Here is a 15837-nt window from a genome sequence, read left to right as displayed (position 1 = left end):
ATAGTGTAAATGATAACTGATAACATTACTGCACTGGGAACTGACGATTGAATAGCTGCTACGAAATCATTCCTGCTCTTGTTTGATTAAAATAATTTCTTTATTGCTGGACGAGATAAAGCTACCAGAGAGGAGTCCCAGCTTGTGAACGGGGTGGGTAAGAAGGCAGTATAGCAATGGAAGAGAGCATTGAACTTGTGGACTCCACTCTGTTATTGATGTATTGTGTTTTGCAAGTAATCAGGGGGGATAGCTCAGTGGTTTGAGCATTGGCCTGCTAAATCCAGGGTTGTGAGTTCAGTCCTTGAGGGGGCCACCTAGGGATCTGGGGCAAAATCAGCACTTGGTCCCGCTAGTGAAGGCAAGGGGCTGGACTCAATGACCCTTCAGGGTCCCTTCCAGTTCTATGAGATAGGTATATCTCCATATATTATTAAACGTCAGTAATCAAGACAGCAGCTTCCTGGAACCTAGCATCACTGACTCTGCCCTTTGTAATATAGCATTTATGTGGGTGAAAAATGAAGATGGGGAACTATATCAGAGTCTGAATGTTAAATCTCCTCACCATGGTATGATCGCTGTAGACCTATATACTGTATTATTTAGAATTGCATGTTCTCATATATCTTACTTGGAAAAGCCCTGGGTCAGTTCAACAGTCAGTAGATGTCATTCTAAAATTATAAGGAATATAGAAAGTAACTCGCTAATGCTTAATATTTTGCCTATATTCCCCTGTCTGTGAAATCTATATCCTGTTGTTTAAACTTTTAAGATAATCCCTAACAGGATTAAAGTCCTCAGCAAGCAGGCAGAGGCAAGCTATTCAGAAAAACAAGGTCATGCTGCAGGGTTGTGTGTGTGTGTTTTTTTGGTAAGCACAGGAATCAACAAAGAGATGTTATATAACTTCTATTTATATCCTACTTGCTCACTAGCTGCAGGCATACAAGAGTAGCTGAGAAGGGAATTTAATGAGCTCTCAGGGCTTGCTCACCTTCCAGAGCGGGTAGGAGCCAGCTTGTTTTTGAAGTGCGTCAGCAAATGAAACTGGTGGTGGGTGGGTGGTTTGGGTAGGTGGACTGACTTGTTGCTATGGTTTTCTTTAATTCCCCTGTCTCTCAAGAAGAGCTTACACCTTCTTTGGAGTCTGTAGACTTCCGTGTTTCTCACACCTCCTCATGGCTCTCTAAGGAAGTGGGATACATGCTTTTCCATATAAGAGCTTTACATGGATCACATATGTGATCTGTTGTGTGCATGGGTGAATGCTCTTATGCATGTGGAGAGGAACTCAAATAAAAGCCCTGTGTCAAAAGCACGTCAGAGCCCCAAGTCTCCCACGCTTTTAGAGCCATCTGCTCCATGTTCGCAGGAATTTTAACCCCCAACTGAACAGGCACATGCCTACTGATGAGTCATCATTGTTGCTTTGTTGACTTCCCAGTTCACCTCATTGCCCCTGTGCTGCTTTTTACCTTAGTGTCTCGTGAGAATTATTTGCCAGTTTAAACTGGAGATTGTCAGGCTTTTAAATGCCGCATTTGGGAATGCTGTCTAATACAAGGGGTCTTCCAGAAACAAGTGGATTAGCTCTCCCACCTGATTTCATTGTAATGTTTGTGGGGGAAGAATATCATTAGTGGATCTGTTACTAAACAGTTAGGTCCCTCCCCGAGAGTCTCCTTAATCAGATTTGTTGTTAGGGGGACAATGTTTCCAGTTCAGCGTATAGCCCTGCAGGGGAGCATCAGTAACATAAGTGTGCTCTGCATGTGCATGTGTGTTTGCAGAATATGTAGCTTGGGTTGCTACTATGATGGTGTTCCCTCTGCACTTGCAGTGGTTAAAGGTGAAGTGTAAAGCTATGCTGAAAAATAGTGAGTTTGGGGCATTCAGCAGATATTCCTTATGGGCTTAATTCAGGCTACAGAACACATTCAACCCACATTTTAACTAACAAATGTTAGGTTCCATGGGACTAATGGTATTACTAAGGACACAGAATGATGGATTTTTAGCAAGCAAGGAAATACCAAAGGATTTCTTAGACGTATCAGAAAGAATTGTTTGTTTAAAAAAAACAAACAACTTTATTCTGTGCTGAAAGCCCTTGCAGCCTGGCTGGAGGGAACCTAAAGGGTTTGTTTCTGTATTTGACTCAGTGCTCATGTTAGCTTTGCAGTTTATTTTTAAAAGTGTGAAATATGGATGCCTTGAAGTACAGTCTGGCTAGATGAGGTGGGGGTGAGCTTTTTTGCAAGTACACCTTCATAAAACTAGCACAGGAGTTTTGTAATAGTTCATAGTGGTAGCCCACCAGGATAACCAAGACAAGCTAACTTCCACTTAGTCATTTCTCTCTGACATTGGAGTAAAAGATCTGCTGTTTCCAGGCCAGAGAGGTAATCTTTTTTTCTCAGTAGCTGAAGGGACTTTCCTTTTGGAAACATCCCTGCATGTCAAGTTCATCATTGAACAATTTCTCATGAAACCAGTCTTCATTGATTAACTTTTAGCTCTATATTGGGGTGGGTTAGTTTCTACCAGCTCAACGTAAGCCTTTGAGTTTTTGCCAGGTTTACTTTAAATTAACTGTTTGGTTCTTAAACCATGACTGTTTTCCTGAGAGATTCTCACCCTACTAATTAATGGGATCTCCCGGAGTTTATACTTGTAAATTTACTTGAGGAGGTCTGTCAAAACTGTGCTTTAAGGGTGTGGTCCAGAAAACATTTTGTCCTCCTAATGCCAAAGGCACTGTCTCGTTTGGATCTCCACCCACAGCTTTCTGTAATCAGATCACCCTTCCTTCAGAAAGGAGAGTGAGTTTGAACCAACACACTTCGCATACAGTGTTTGTTAAATAGGTTTTGATTATACTTCTTACCACATGAGCGTGCAAACAGAGTATATAATAGAGCCTATAATTATCAAGTCTGGGAACAGAAGCCAAGCTATTTGATGTGAGAAGCACGAATGTTCATCTTTCCGGTTTCTTGGTTAACAATACGAACAGCTGTGACTTCAGGGCAAGTCTGGTTAACAGTTAACTGAATAGATTAATGTGTTCCCAGAAAGAGTGACAAACATACACATAAAGACGTGAGCAAAACCTGATAAGCCTTTGAAAAGTGAGAACCAGACACAAACTGCCTTCAGCTGGTCCCTGGCATTCTAGGTTTTTCCACTTGGCAATCCTTTGTGCTGATTCAGTGTGCACAGGCCCATGTCGTTAAGCAGGTTATTGTGTTTAAGTTGACTGAGTCTTTACTGCCCTTTGTGATGCTGTAGTTCTTCAGTTTGCTCTAAAATAAGACATCAGTCAGTAAAGTTTACAACCTGCCATGTGATTCCGCATTAGTCTGCAAAGGGCAGATAGTTGGTTTAAATTGTTACCTAAGCTGCTTGCTACCCATTGCTGAGGCATAAACATATTAAGAACCGCTTGTACACACTATCACAGTTACCCTAGTTCTGTAATTCCATCTGTCTAAGCTTCTTCCATTTTGGCCAGCTGCATTTTGTACAGTTAGATTGCAGAGAATCCATCAGGCACTAAGATGCATCTAAGTTTCACCTCTCCTCAAGGTGCCTGAAATTGAATTAAACTATTAAGTTGTGAGAGTTGTGGGGAGAAGAGTGGGGTTGGGTTTGTTTGTTTGTTGCACACTAGGTGAATCATTCTGATAGTTTATTATTTATTATTATTATTCAATTCTGGGGTCCACATTTTTTAAAGAATGGTAAAAAATTGGAGAGGGTGCAAAAAAGAGCCACAAAAACTATTTGAGGGTTGAAGAAAATGCTTTATAGTGAAAGACTAAAGAGCTTGGTTTAGTTTATCAGAAAGAAAATTGAGAGGAGACATAAAGTGTGTAAGTACTTGCTTGGGGAGAAGATACCAGGTATCCGGGGCTCTTTAATGGAGCAGAGAAAGCGACAATAAAAATCCAGTTGTTGGAAACGGAAGCCAGACAAATTCAAATTAGAAATTAGACACAAATTTTTAACAGTGAGTGTGATTAACCACTGAAACAAACTACCAAAGGAAGTGGTGGATTCTCCATCTCTTGAAGTTTATCATCAGGTCAATATTGGATTCCTTTCTGGAAGTAATACTTCAGCCAAATATGAATTATTGGGCTTAATACATTTCACATAGTTACCCACGTAATAGCCTGTGCTATACAGGTGGTTAGACTAGATGATATAATGGTCCCTTCTGGTCTTAAATTCCGATGAATTATTGTTTGTACTCCAGTAGCACGTAGGAGGGGTAGTCTTGGGCCAGGACCCTATTGTGCTAGTATATTAGGTCATTTGGATGTGTCTTTAGTCCCTTTTGCCTGCAAAATGTTCACTAGAACATTCTATAGATAGTCATGGGGGGGAAACCACTGTTCTTTTAAGCCATTCGCTGTTAAACTGTTCACTAGCTATGTAATCCAAGCCTATTTTCACCAAATATAATTTGCATTAGTAGGGTTAAGGTGAAGGTGGGGTTCCCATTTGGTCAGTGGGTTCCTTGTTTCTTCTTAGTGTCTCGCAAAAGCAAGAGGAAACTACGCTTTTAGCAAAGATTTCACAGATTTTAGCAAAGATTTACTGAACACTTTCCCCTGTGACAGTTTTATATAGACTATTTGCATTAGCTTCAGACGAATCTATCAGGCTGATTCTCTTTGAATAAGGACGGTGACCTGTGCTGGATTCCTCTCCTTTCCAATCCTCTTGAAACTAACCCAGCCTCTTGCTGTGTGTCAAAGTGCAGTATACCATGGAGACAGCTGAAAGGTGCTGTGTTCTGTGTGGCTCGCTCAGCTCTGATACCTGCATGGAAACCATCTACTGCGGAAATAAAGATTTTCCTCAGTTCACTGCAGGAGTTTGGACTCGTGAACCTTTAGCTTCAAACCCTACAAGGGGGGGGGAAATGGGATTTTCCTTCTCCTTGTGTGTGTCTATATCATTTAACAGAAGCAGTCTCTAACTTTTCAGTTGGCTCAGTAAACGTTGAAAGTTAATTATGAATGGTTTGTGGCAGATGCTCAAAGGAAAGTCTCTCCATTGTCTTGTGTGGTGCAGCTGAATATCTCCTGTTGCAGATGTTAAATGTACGCAGTATATAAATATGTTGGGTTTCTTATTCATTCTGTGGCTATAGCAATTAATCACAATCAGGTTGCCTCTGGTGTCAAAGGAGTCGTGATTCAGTTAATTGTGTGGCCATGAGTGGCTGCATTTTGGGGATGTGTTGCATTTCATTGATGTAAATGTGCTTCTAAGGCTGTGTTTACTGAATCCAATGTTCATGAAACAAACCACATGACTCCCCTTCCCCCCCGTGTATCATATGATATTTCTTGTTTCATGGCAAATGACTGTTATGAAACAGAATACTGTCTGATCATCACTGAATTCTGCAGAAACGGACAGCTGATCCACTGTCAATATGCAGGTTTGGTAACAGACCCAATCCTTGTGACTGAGCATATTCTTGCAGCATGCTTGGCTTGAATATTTTATTTTGTAAGGAGCTCCTCCTACTAAAGGGCTAGAGATGCTTGTGCAACATGGTTAAAAACAGCAAACGTGCTTTTAAAAAAGCCTAGTTGACATTTGAAATAAAAGCAATTGAGGGGGACCACTGCTAGAAATGGAGAGAAGGAGGAAGTGGCATGGGAAGGAAATAAATATGGGGCAAACAGAGCACGTCTTAAAATGGGACAGGACGAGGAGCTTTTCTCAATATGCGGGCGAGGTGGGTTGATATGAGTATGAAAGGGGCACTCTAAGGTCCATCTCAAAGGCACAGCTGCTTGTCTCAGCAATTCAGATGTGCCCATGACCTTAAGATCTAGGTGCCAAATGCTACAAGGCAGTCACCTTCCAATCTAAGATACAGTAATGGGATTCCTAAACCGCAGGCGGGGTGCAAATGTAGATATGAGTCAAGAAAAATCTCACAAAGGAAGTCTAATATAGTTGTACGGTTATAGGTTTTGAAATCCAGCAGATGCCAGCTAATCTGCCCTTTGATAGTCGGACATGTGAAGGGCACAGGCTGGGGGTGATATGGACCCAGTGAGCTCACGTTTATGCAGGTGTGTGGACTGCCTAAATAATCTACCAAGTGTTACACTTGTGCCGACATGGGTCATCCAGACATAAGCTTCCAGGGTACTAATGGTGACTGAGTTCTCATCCCCACTTTGTCCCTAGAGTTTCAAAATATCCTACTGGAATATGCTCCCTTTTAATGGGAAAGGCCATAATACAGTACAGTCCACTGAACTCTATACTGTAGGTCACAGCTACCCACTCTGTTCTTCAATCAAGAGTCTACAGGTCCCAACTTTAAAATCCTGTCTCATTCTGAATAGTCTAGCAGACTGCCCAAGGTGAACTGTTACATGCTGGGAACTGTAGTTTGTGTGCTGCCCAGCCCTATCAAAGAAGAGGCTGGATGCAGTCTGTTCCCATTTATGAAAATTAAATGCAGCCCTTGAGCTCACAGCAAGTTGCCTATGTGGCCCTAAGTTGGGCAAATGGGGCTAAACTTTCCCTCACCTTGGCTGGAGAGAACACAGATGGATCCCATCACAGCCAAAGCTAGTGGTGCTTTTATGACCCTCAGGATGGCAATTCATTGTTTCTTATCCCAGAGCATTGTGCCTGAATGCCTTTGCCTGGCCAGCAGTCACAGTCCTCCTGTCTGCAAGTCAGAATGCTGGTGCTCTGCATCACCTGAAGGAAACCTTCATTTCTTTTAGAGGTGTTCCCATAACAATGTTAACTTTCTAACATAAGTTTGGGACTATATCTGTGAACAAGTTTTAGATTCTCCTCTCTTATAATAATCACAACTACCTGCTCCAGCACAACTTGCAAAATCACACCTCTTAAAATACAGTATCTTGGTAACTGAGCTGGCTTGGGGTTGACTCGTGTGTGTGAAGGTGATAGGTATTCTGACCTAAATGGAAACAATCATTTTGTGACAGCCATTAAATGCACACATGACATGCAAAAAATGCTTTATTGGAAATGTTCACCGGGCTAGGTTTTCTCGGACGTGCAATGGAAAATCTGTTAAAGCACCCGAACAAAAAAAGCAACACTTCTGAATCTGTCAGCAAATAACCATTACCAACATGCAAAATATTTATTTCATGCAGTTTATAGAGAAAAAAACTTTTTCTTCACCACTCCTTCGTGTTGAGGAGGCTTTTTCTGAAGTAGAAGGTGCTTTATACATGCGATCAACTAACACAAAACACCAGCGTAAGAGGCAGAAACTCTTGTTTCTCAAACAAATTTTGTAGACAACAGACACCCTTTCTAAAACTGATACTTCTATTGCTGTTAAAATTTCATTAGTAGTTTCTAGGTCTGATTCTTGCTTATTTGTATTAAAGTAGCATGTTGAACCCCCAACAAAGATCAAAGCTCTGGTGTGCTAGCCCCTACAGACACCTAGTAAGAGCCAGTGCCTGCTTCAAATGTTTACAGTCCAAATAATCAAGACAAAGGTATAGTATTCTTTGTATCTTGGACAAGTCCAAAAATCATTGTGAGGCAGGTCTTGCTTATCATTTTAACTGGACAGATCTCATTAAGCAGACCCATCTGATTGGTTAGTCCAAAATAACCAATCTAAAATTAATGTTACCTACATAAATACCTCTTCATTTAAACACGCAGTCTAGGTACATGTCCAGTGGAGGGCAGGGAAGGGGTAGCTTTAAAGTCTTTACTTTAACATTTAATACATGGCTCTTGGTCAGTGAATCATTCTGGAAATATCATTTGGGTTCATGTGTCAGTTAATGCGGTTCTTATCAAAAATAGCAAATTCAGAAATAATATCAAAATATGTATAAATCTCACCATTCCAAAGGATCCAAAATAATTCACATGCTGTCCCTGGGTTCATCACAGTGCCTCTGGAACAATGTGTACCTCATAATGTCACTAGATACTTGAAGTGTAATAGTCACTTGTATCATATCCTCTGCCCACCATCACTTACAGACTTTCTCATCATTACTGCTTTCCATGTTTCTCCCTGCCATTGAGTACCTAAGATCTTTCTTTTAATATTTCTCCCCAAAGATATTAGCATGCTTTTTTCCAGGCTGAGTGTCAATTTTCTCCCTATTTCTAATCTCTTTAGAGGCCTGTTGATTAATCCTGACTTACTTGTACTTAACACCTTCTATAATAATGTAATTTGCAAATATCATGAACATGTTGAGCTTTTTTCTAATGATCTGGAAAGGGAATACACCTTAAATGGGATGGAAGCTAAGACCAGTCCCTGTGGTTACCTGATTTCTCCATATGCAGCCCCAAGTTTTAAAGTTGGCTGTTCATCTTTCCCTTTGTTTATGTCCAGTTACTCAGCCTAAGATATTGTGTTGATGGTTCTGCAACTCTCCACTTCCTGTGTCCATCCCTAGTCCTTCCTTCATGTCTTAGATAAGTTAAACCCTATCCCCAGCAAAGATACTGATACTAATTAGCTGTTTACTATTATATTCAGCCTCTTGGCACTTACCACCAAATCTGAATGGTCATATGTAAAGATGGGAAACAATACTTTCAAAGCAAAGCCTGTCTAACAGAGGTGTTTAACACCAGTATATACTGTAATATACTATGCATGTGCTCAAGGACAGCATTTTAAAAAAGAAAACCACATCTCTCTAGATGGCTTTTTAAAAAAAAAAATATCTGTAAGTTAAAAACCTTCCTATGTGTTACTGAGGTTAATTGTCTGAGGCAATTGTTTTAACTGGTTTTCAGAATGTACTTCACAATTTCTCCCAGAGGTTTGCTTCTGTGTGGGATGGTCTGTATTGTCCTGTATTCCTGGTAGATTAATTCAGTGTAATGAAGTCAATATTATCTTAGTTTCTTATTTGTCCCCTTCTAGCAATTATTTGACAGCCCTATTGGTTATAGTTGAGTATAAAATCTGCCAAGTAAACTAAGATTTTGTACAGGTTTTTTGTTGTTTTATCCATTTTTTAAATTACTTTGTTCCATTTTTTTCTTGGCCCAATTAGCTAACTAGAGGTAATTAAGGCCTTCCTGGTTTGGTAGAGACTGCTCCAAATTTCATGGGGTCTCATGTAGGTATCAGCCATGAGGTTTAAATAGTAGCACTCCCACTCTTCCACGGTAATCAAAGAGGTAACATTATTATCTTTCAAAGTAAGTCCCTCTGCTACTGTTCTAACCAGAACTGCCAGGGAGTAATCAAAGACAGACATTCCAAGGATTGCCTTGTGTAGTCTGTTTCTCAGAGCAGCATGCAAGATATATTGGCATTCTCATTCGTAATTTTTTTTTCAATAAATCAGACTTCATCCCTATTCATCATGGGAAGCTGTTGGATCATGAGCCACTACAGAATGCTAACTAATGTCATAATACTCTGCTTAAGGTGACCCACTTACAAGTTCATCCTCCAGTCGTGCGTAAGCTCTGATCCTGATTTATGTAACAGCATATTGGTTTAATCAGAAATTGTCTGATCGCTTACTGTGTTGGCTCCTTGTGACCTGTATATGATTTGCATTCTCCTCAGTCTCAGGGAAAAATTTCGTCTTTCTACATGTATGGACAGAGAAACAAATTAACAACAAATATTAAAAACTGGTTAATACTTTGAGCTTTTTTGTTGCTTCTAAAGCTATGTTAGAGAGAGAATTAAGAATATATATAATCTGCAGCAGACAGATCAAAGCACAGAAACTCCAAATTAGGGGGAGGGGGAAACCTTTGTCTTGTTTGTACATTTTAGGGATCTGAGATTAGTGTTGAATGTTAAACCTATGAGCCACGATCATTTTGACTCTACAGGGAGAGCAGGAAGGACAGTGTTATCTGTATATTTCATTGCTAATGTTTGGCTTCGATGAGCTGAGACCCAAATATGTATAAAGATATTCCATTGTGCTGACCTGGAAGGTACAAGGAGAAGTGTATGATATAAATGTACCCGGGATAACATGATCAATTGCACTACCTTCTTTAAAAGTATATTTGGAAATATTAATGACAAAGCTAATGTAACTGAGACACATTTTTGGACTCTAGTCTTCGTTCCTCTAGAGTTCTGTCTGTGCTGAAAGCTAATTAAATTTTTAGTCCGTCAATCCATAGTGCACTGGATATAAGGGCAGGTGAAATAATTTCTTGACTCAAGCCTCTGTATGAAATATATACTTGTTCCATTTCTTTGGTAGCATTCGTTCTTCTGCCGACTAACAGAAGATAAGAAATCTGAAAAGTTCTTTAAGGTTTTCTATGACCGCATGAAGGTGGCACAACAAGAAATCAAGGCTACAGTCACAGTAAACACCAGTGACTTGGGAAATAAAAAGAAAGATGAGGACTCAGACAGAGATGCACCAGTTAGGAAAAGAGGTAAATCTCCGATTCTTTGCTTTGAAAAGTGACATGGGAGCAAGGCACTGTATTTATTGAACTCCTTGTGATTGATGCAGTAATGCTGTGATCCACAAAGCAAAGTTAAGAGCTCAGTGGTATCCTGCCTTGGGATTTCAAGAGCAGCATTCTCTCTCCATCCATTTGTGAGATTGTACTATTGAAATGATGAAATGTATTTGAGATGGGACTCTTCCAATTTGTCTAGCCTGAGATGCTGCCTAAATCTGATCGATAGTAATGACCCTGGACTGTAGGTTATGGTCAGTGACTTTCTAAAAATAACCCAGGACTGGAGAAATAGCTTCTTACACAACAGGTCTTCTTCTGAAACTCCTAATGGTGTTATGTGCCTGTGATCTGTTCCCTACTAGGTTAATGTAAGGATTAAAAACTTCACTGTGACTTTGTTGAAAAGGGTAACATGCTATCATCCTAAACCCAGCCTCTTTCATTGTACTAAACATACGTGTTGAAAAGGTTATGAAGGTGATTAGCTGGTCTGTGTGTGAAACTTTAATAGGAAATGTGTGAATAGATTTTTTTTCCCTAATCCTTTTGTTCAGATTACTAGGTGGAAGGTCTTTCATATGTTCCTTTCTCATGTATTCTAGTGAAAGAGCCCACAACACAAATTACAGAGGAAGTCCGGGATCAGTTGCTAGAGGCCTCTGCTGCTACAAGAAAGGCTTATAATACATACAGGAGGGAAGCTGATCCTGATGACCATTATTCAGCTGCGGATGGACCACAATCTGCACCAGACAAGAACAAAGATGACTTGGAGATGAGCGCTGTGATTACAATAATGCAGCCCATTCTCCGTTTCTTACAGCTACTCTGTGAAAACCACAACCGGGATCTACAGGTACCATAGGCAGATATGCATGTAGAGTTAAGTCATTGCTATCAGATCAACCTCTCTAATCTGTGCCACTTTCCCAGTACAGCGTCAGTTGACCTAAGAGAACCAGGCATGCCCTCATCTCTTTCAAATCCCAATGAACAGGATGTTTTGTGGATTGCTTGACAAAAACTGTGATGAAATGAAGTCTGTCTATGGCTACCATATATGGCGTGAAGGCACTTTCTCTTCTCTCCCTGGCTCTTTCTTGTCCCCAACCCTTAGTGTCCAACATTCACTGGTTTAAGGAAAAGCAGTCTTGAAATTGGGTCCAAAAAATAAACATCTCATGTAAAATTTAGAATATGTATTTAAACAGAGCAAGCAGTGATTCTAGGTCAGGGTTTATTGGTCTTTTTGTTTGAGAGGCGGGAGAAATGTAATGGGGAGATACGCATCCGGGAGAGCAATTAGACTGTTGAAACCCCGATCCAGCAAATTACTCAAGCATGTGCTTAATTTTCAGCATTTGAGTAATCTCATTGACTCCTATGGAATTATTCACATGCTTAAAGTTGAGCATGTGATTGAGTAATTTGCTGGAGTGGGTCTGAAACGCGTATGTTAGGAATCTTATCTAGTGCATCTAGTCCTACAGAGAGATGGTTCTTGTTTACAGACTGACTGACTGTAATTAACATGATTCTTGTACAGCATTGCTGCAACTAGTGGCTTAGACTTGAATGTAAGTCAGGATATAGTATATACTAATTGTCTTCATAAAGGACGAATAATTGCCTTGATTGCATTATTATTGTCCTCTATTCTAGAACTGTAAGTAATCTTGCATGGGTGCTTTTTAGACCTGCCAAATCAATTCCATTGAACTTGAATGCCTGGTTGCTGGCAATATTTTAAATCAAATCTGTTTGTTAATATTCCTATGATGTGATCTGCTATCCTTGAACGTTTTGTAGTTATGGTGGCTACATAAACCAGGCTGTTCCTTTATTTTTTTTTTCCCCAGTCTACTCCAGCTTTGTCTTGTAAAACAATTTCCTTACCTTTAGCAACCTTGGGGATAAGTAGGGTGGCAGTTTTATGGGGTAATAATCTAGCCCACACACAGGATCTCTTTTGTGCTACAGTCTTCCACTAGGCACTGAAAGCTATAGAAGAGAAATTGAGTGTGAGCCAATGCAGAAACTTTGGATGGTGCTGCCTGCATTGCTCACCATCCTGAACAATTGAATTCCATGAGCAGCAGGTAGTTGCATTCTGCTACAGGAGAGGGAATTAAATTACAGGTGAGAAAAGCACTATTTCAAATATTATCGTATTACTACTTAGCTGCCCCAATACTCCCCTTTCTCCCAGGGTCCCAAGGGGGTAGTTTATGCTGGTCTTGCTTTAAGAACTATCACAAATATAGACTATTGACAGAATGCCGTAACATGACTCCCTACTAATATTGCCAACTGGATGGCTCTTTACAGGAATAGTAACAAGGCTTTCATGTGTCCTCCATAAATCAATTTGTATGGGGCCTTTGAGTTTTAATACTTACAGCTTTACATCCAGCAGGTACCTACCAAACATTTTTCAAGCCCTTAACAAGTGAATGAGTCAATGATGAGCAAATATAGGAACTTGCAAGTCATTGCTGCTGCTGTTGTCCTTTGTGACCTAAGAAAATGCGTTGCTGTAAGGTTCTATAGAAGAGTGTGTTCTTCAAATTAGGAGGAAACCCTTGCAAAATGATCTATGGGATCCCATCGCTGCTCAGTCACTTATCAGTCTACTCATGGTTTGGGAAATAAAATTGCAGATTGTACCAAATTGTCCATATTTAGTCTCTTCCACTTGTACGCTCTTGAAGGTGCATCTATTGAATCCATCTGTAGTGTTCCATTCACAACAATGAGGGAGGAACTATTAATTGACTATATGTTTAACATGGCCTTGCTATCCATTTAAGACCCCGCAGGACTTGGTTGCCTGTGGCATGCTATGGATTACTTCTCATTTCTCTCCATTTTTCTTTCTGCACTCAAAAGTTATTGACGCACTTCTAAGATTTACTCTAGATTTCCAATTAGACCAGTTCTTTTTGGTATATCACTGAGCTCATGGTAAGAGCTCTGCCGTTTAAACAAAGTTGGAATAGCTTTGAATTGCTGAGCTGACTGGAGGCAGACTGTAATCTGTCTTTGGCTCAAGATCAAGACTATCTTTCAATTTTATTATAAGGGTAGCTCAAAAGTGAGGAGTCCCTGCTGTATCCTGTGCATCTGTTAATTTTGTATATTTTTGCTGAAGTTGAAAATGTAAAGATGTTTTAACTATTTCCCCTATCCCTGTATCGGAAGTGTCCTCTATTAAGCCATGCCATCACACTCACACCCTCTTTTTTTTTTTTGGTAAGGATTCTTTATTGAAAGGTTATATAACATGCTGGTTACAATTAGCATGGCCTGCATTATGGAGGGGAGATGTAAGTCAGTGGAATTTCCTTCATATATCTTTCTATATTTTCTCATCCTGCATAAAACTGCTACTTATAATTACTTTCATAAAATGAACACAGTGACAATATAAACAAAACATCATTCAGGGAACTTCTGACTATAAACAGAAGAAATGGTCATGCTCTCAAAAGTGAAGATCACCAGCAGTGGTGGCCTATTAAGGAGAGGGAAGAATCCCTCACTTCTGTGCAGACAGGCTGATCTTATCATATACAATCTTTAGATTTCAGCGCATTGGTTTAGAAACATCATCATTTTGAGAGAAATCTAGTATTACCTCTATCCATTTTGCTGTTATCAAGTCAGGTGGTTCTCTCCTGTGAGATTTAAATATTGCATTAATTGTTTTCTCTGGAGAGCCACACTCCGAGAGGGTTTGAGTCCATAGATTGAATGTTGCTTTTTCACAAAAAGCAGGAATAATTGTAACGTCCCCCCAAATATCCTTATTTTCTTACTCATTCCTAATCGTAGGAGGCATACCATAGGAACTGACTATTCCGTATAAGTTACACATGCTGCAGGATAGTAATGCAATAAATTTGCATAAGACATTACGACAGCATATAGATTCATAGGTTCCAAAAGCAATAAGGCACCATTGTGATCGTCTAGTCTGATCTATATAAGACAGGTCATCGAACTTCCCCTAAGTAATTCCTAGAGCATATCTAGGAGGCTGTCCAGGCTGATTTCCCCTCTCTGGCACTTTGAGTGCAGAAGGTGGGGCCTGCAAGGATTCTAAAAATTAATACTGGCCACTCCAGGCTGGTATTAAACTCCCAAGGTTACAGCTTCTCTCTGACCTTGGATGGGTAGACACTGCCACCACCCAAGTGCAAATAAAACCCCGTTGAACCCAGGAAGGTGCACTTGGGAATTCCTCCCTGTGGGGTACCCTCAAGCCCTCTCTCTCTCTCACACTCACACTCACACACACATGCTGAGAAAGAAAACAAAGGAAATCAGCTGTTGCCACCAGCTAATTAAACAACGGATGCACAGCCTCTTAGGACACAAAAACCCAATCCTGTTCTCAAAAAAGGTAAATTTTATTAAAAACAAAAAGAAAGAAAATACATCTGGAACTTAAGCTATTGCTAGATTTAAAAAGAGCAAATATAATAATTAAGCATCAAGAATGGTTTTCTTGAGGTCCAGATTACAAGCAAAGCAAAAGCACCAGGGGTTAGCACAGTGGAGTCCACAAGCCATAAAGAAATAAAAGAGAGAAAGCTAATCGCGTCTTCCTAAACATTTTGTAATCTAATCTGGGGTTTCAAATGAGGAGTTTCTAGCTACGATTTGATGATTTTTTTGGACCTGGCGCCAGCTCTTACAGCATAGTTCCAGCCCTGTCACTCATCTCTGGAAAAACAACCACAGACAGACAAAAGGGGAGTCTTGTTTCAATTTTAAAAAGTTCTAGCCTTCCCATTGGCTCATTTGGTCAGGTGCCCACTCACTTCCTTTTACCTATGCATGCAGTTAGACTTTTTAACCCTTTACAGGTCAAGCAAGTAGAGAACAGCTGCCAAGAGGGATTTTATAGCTAACTGGCTGGGTGGGTCCATAAAAGGGAGCTACCCACCCCCTTCATTTATCACAGAGGCACTTTAGCTATTTCATTCTTTAAGCAGTAGATGTATATTAGGATTAACTTTTATTTGATAGACTGAAAGCGGTCGTAAGTATCATATGAAGAACTGTGACTGTCATATCTGATTGCTAGCAGAGAAGACTCTGATCATTTCAAAAGGTGTCTTTCCTAGGAATAGTCTTTTTCCTTCTGTATTTTCCCATTATGAAGTTTGTCCTTCAGAGATCAGATGCTGTGTGTACACAAACATCCTGGATATTGCCCTAAATTTGGAAGCTTCAAAACTTCTCTTCTTTTATATGGTGCCTTCCAAGCCTTCAGTGTGCAACAGGCTTTATTCATCCTAGCTCAGAGGGAATAATTCTCAATGCAATACTCTGAAAATAGCTGAACTTGGCTTT

General features: G+C 40.1%; 1 protein-coding gene across 5 annotated transcripts in view; it reads left to right on the top strand.

The window, feature by feature from the left end:
* The window catches only part of ITPR1 (inositol 1,4,5-trisphosphate receptor type 1), a 244803-nt gene that overhangs the window by 171972 nt on the left and 56994 nt on the right, over nt 1-15837 (top strand). For all 5 annotated transcript variants that reach the window (XM_039546362.1, XM_039546365.1, XM_039546364.1 and 2 more), the window contains 2 exons: nt 10263-10443; nt 11079-11332. In XM_039546362.1, the coding sequence (XP_039402296.1) occupies nt 10263-10443; nt 11079-11332 (435 nt within the window). The remainder of the gene's footprint in view (nt 1-10262; nt 10444-11078; nt 11333-15837) is intronic.

Source organism: Mauremys reevesii, linkage group 7 (assembly GCF_016161935.1).
Source record: "Mauremys reevesii isolate NIE-2019 linkage group 7, ASM1616193v1, whole genome shotgun sequence".
Lineage (NCBI taxonomy): Eukaryota > Metazoa > Chordata > Testudines > Geoemydidae > Mauremys > Mauremys reevesii.
This window is presented reverse-complemented; position numbering and strand designations above follow the sequence as displayed.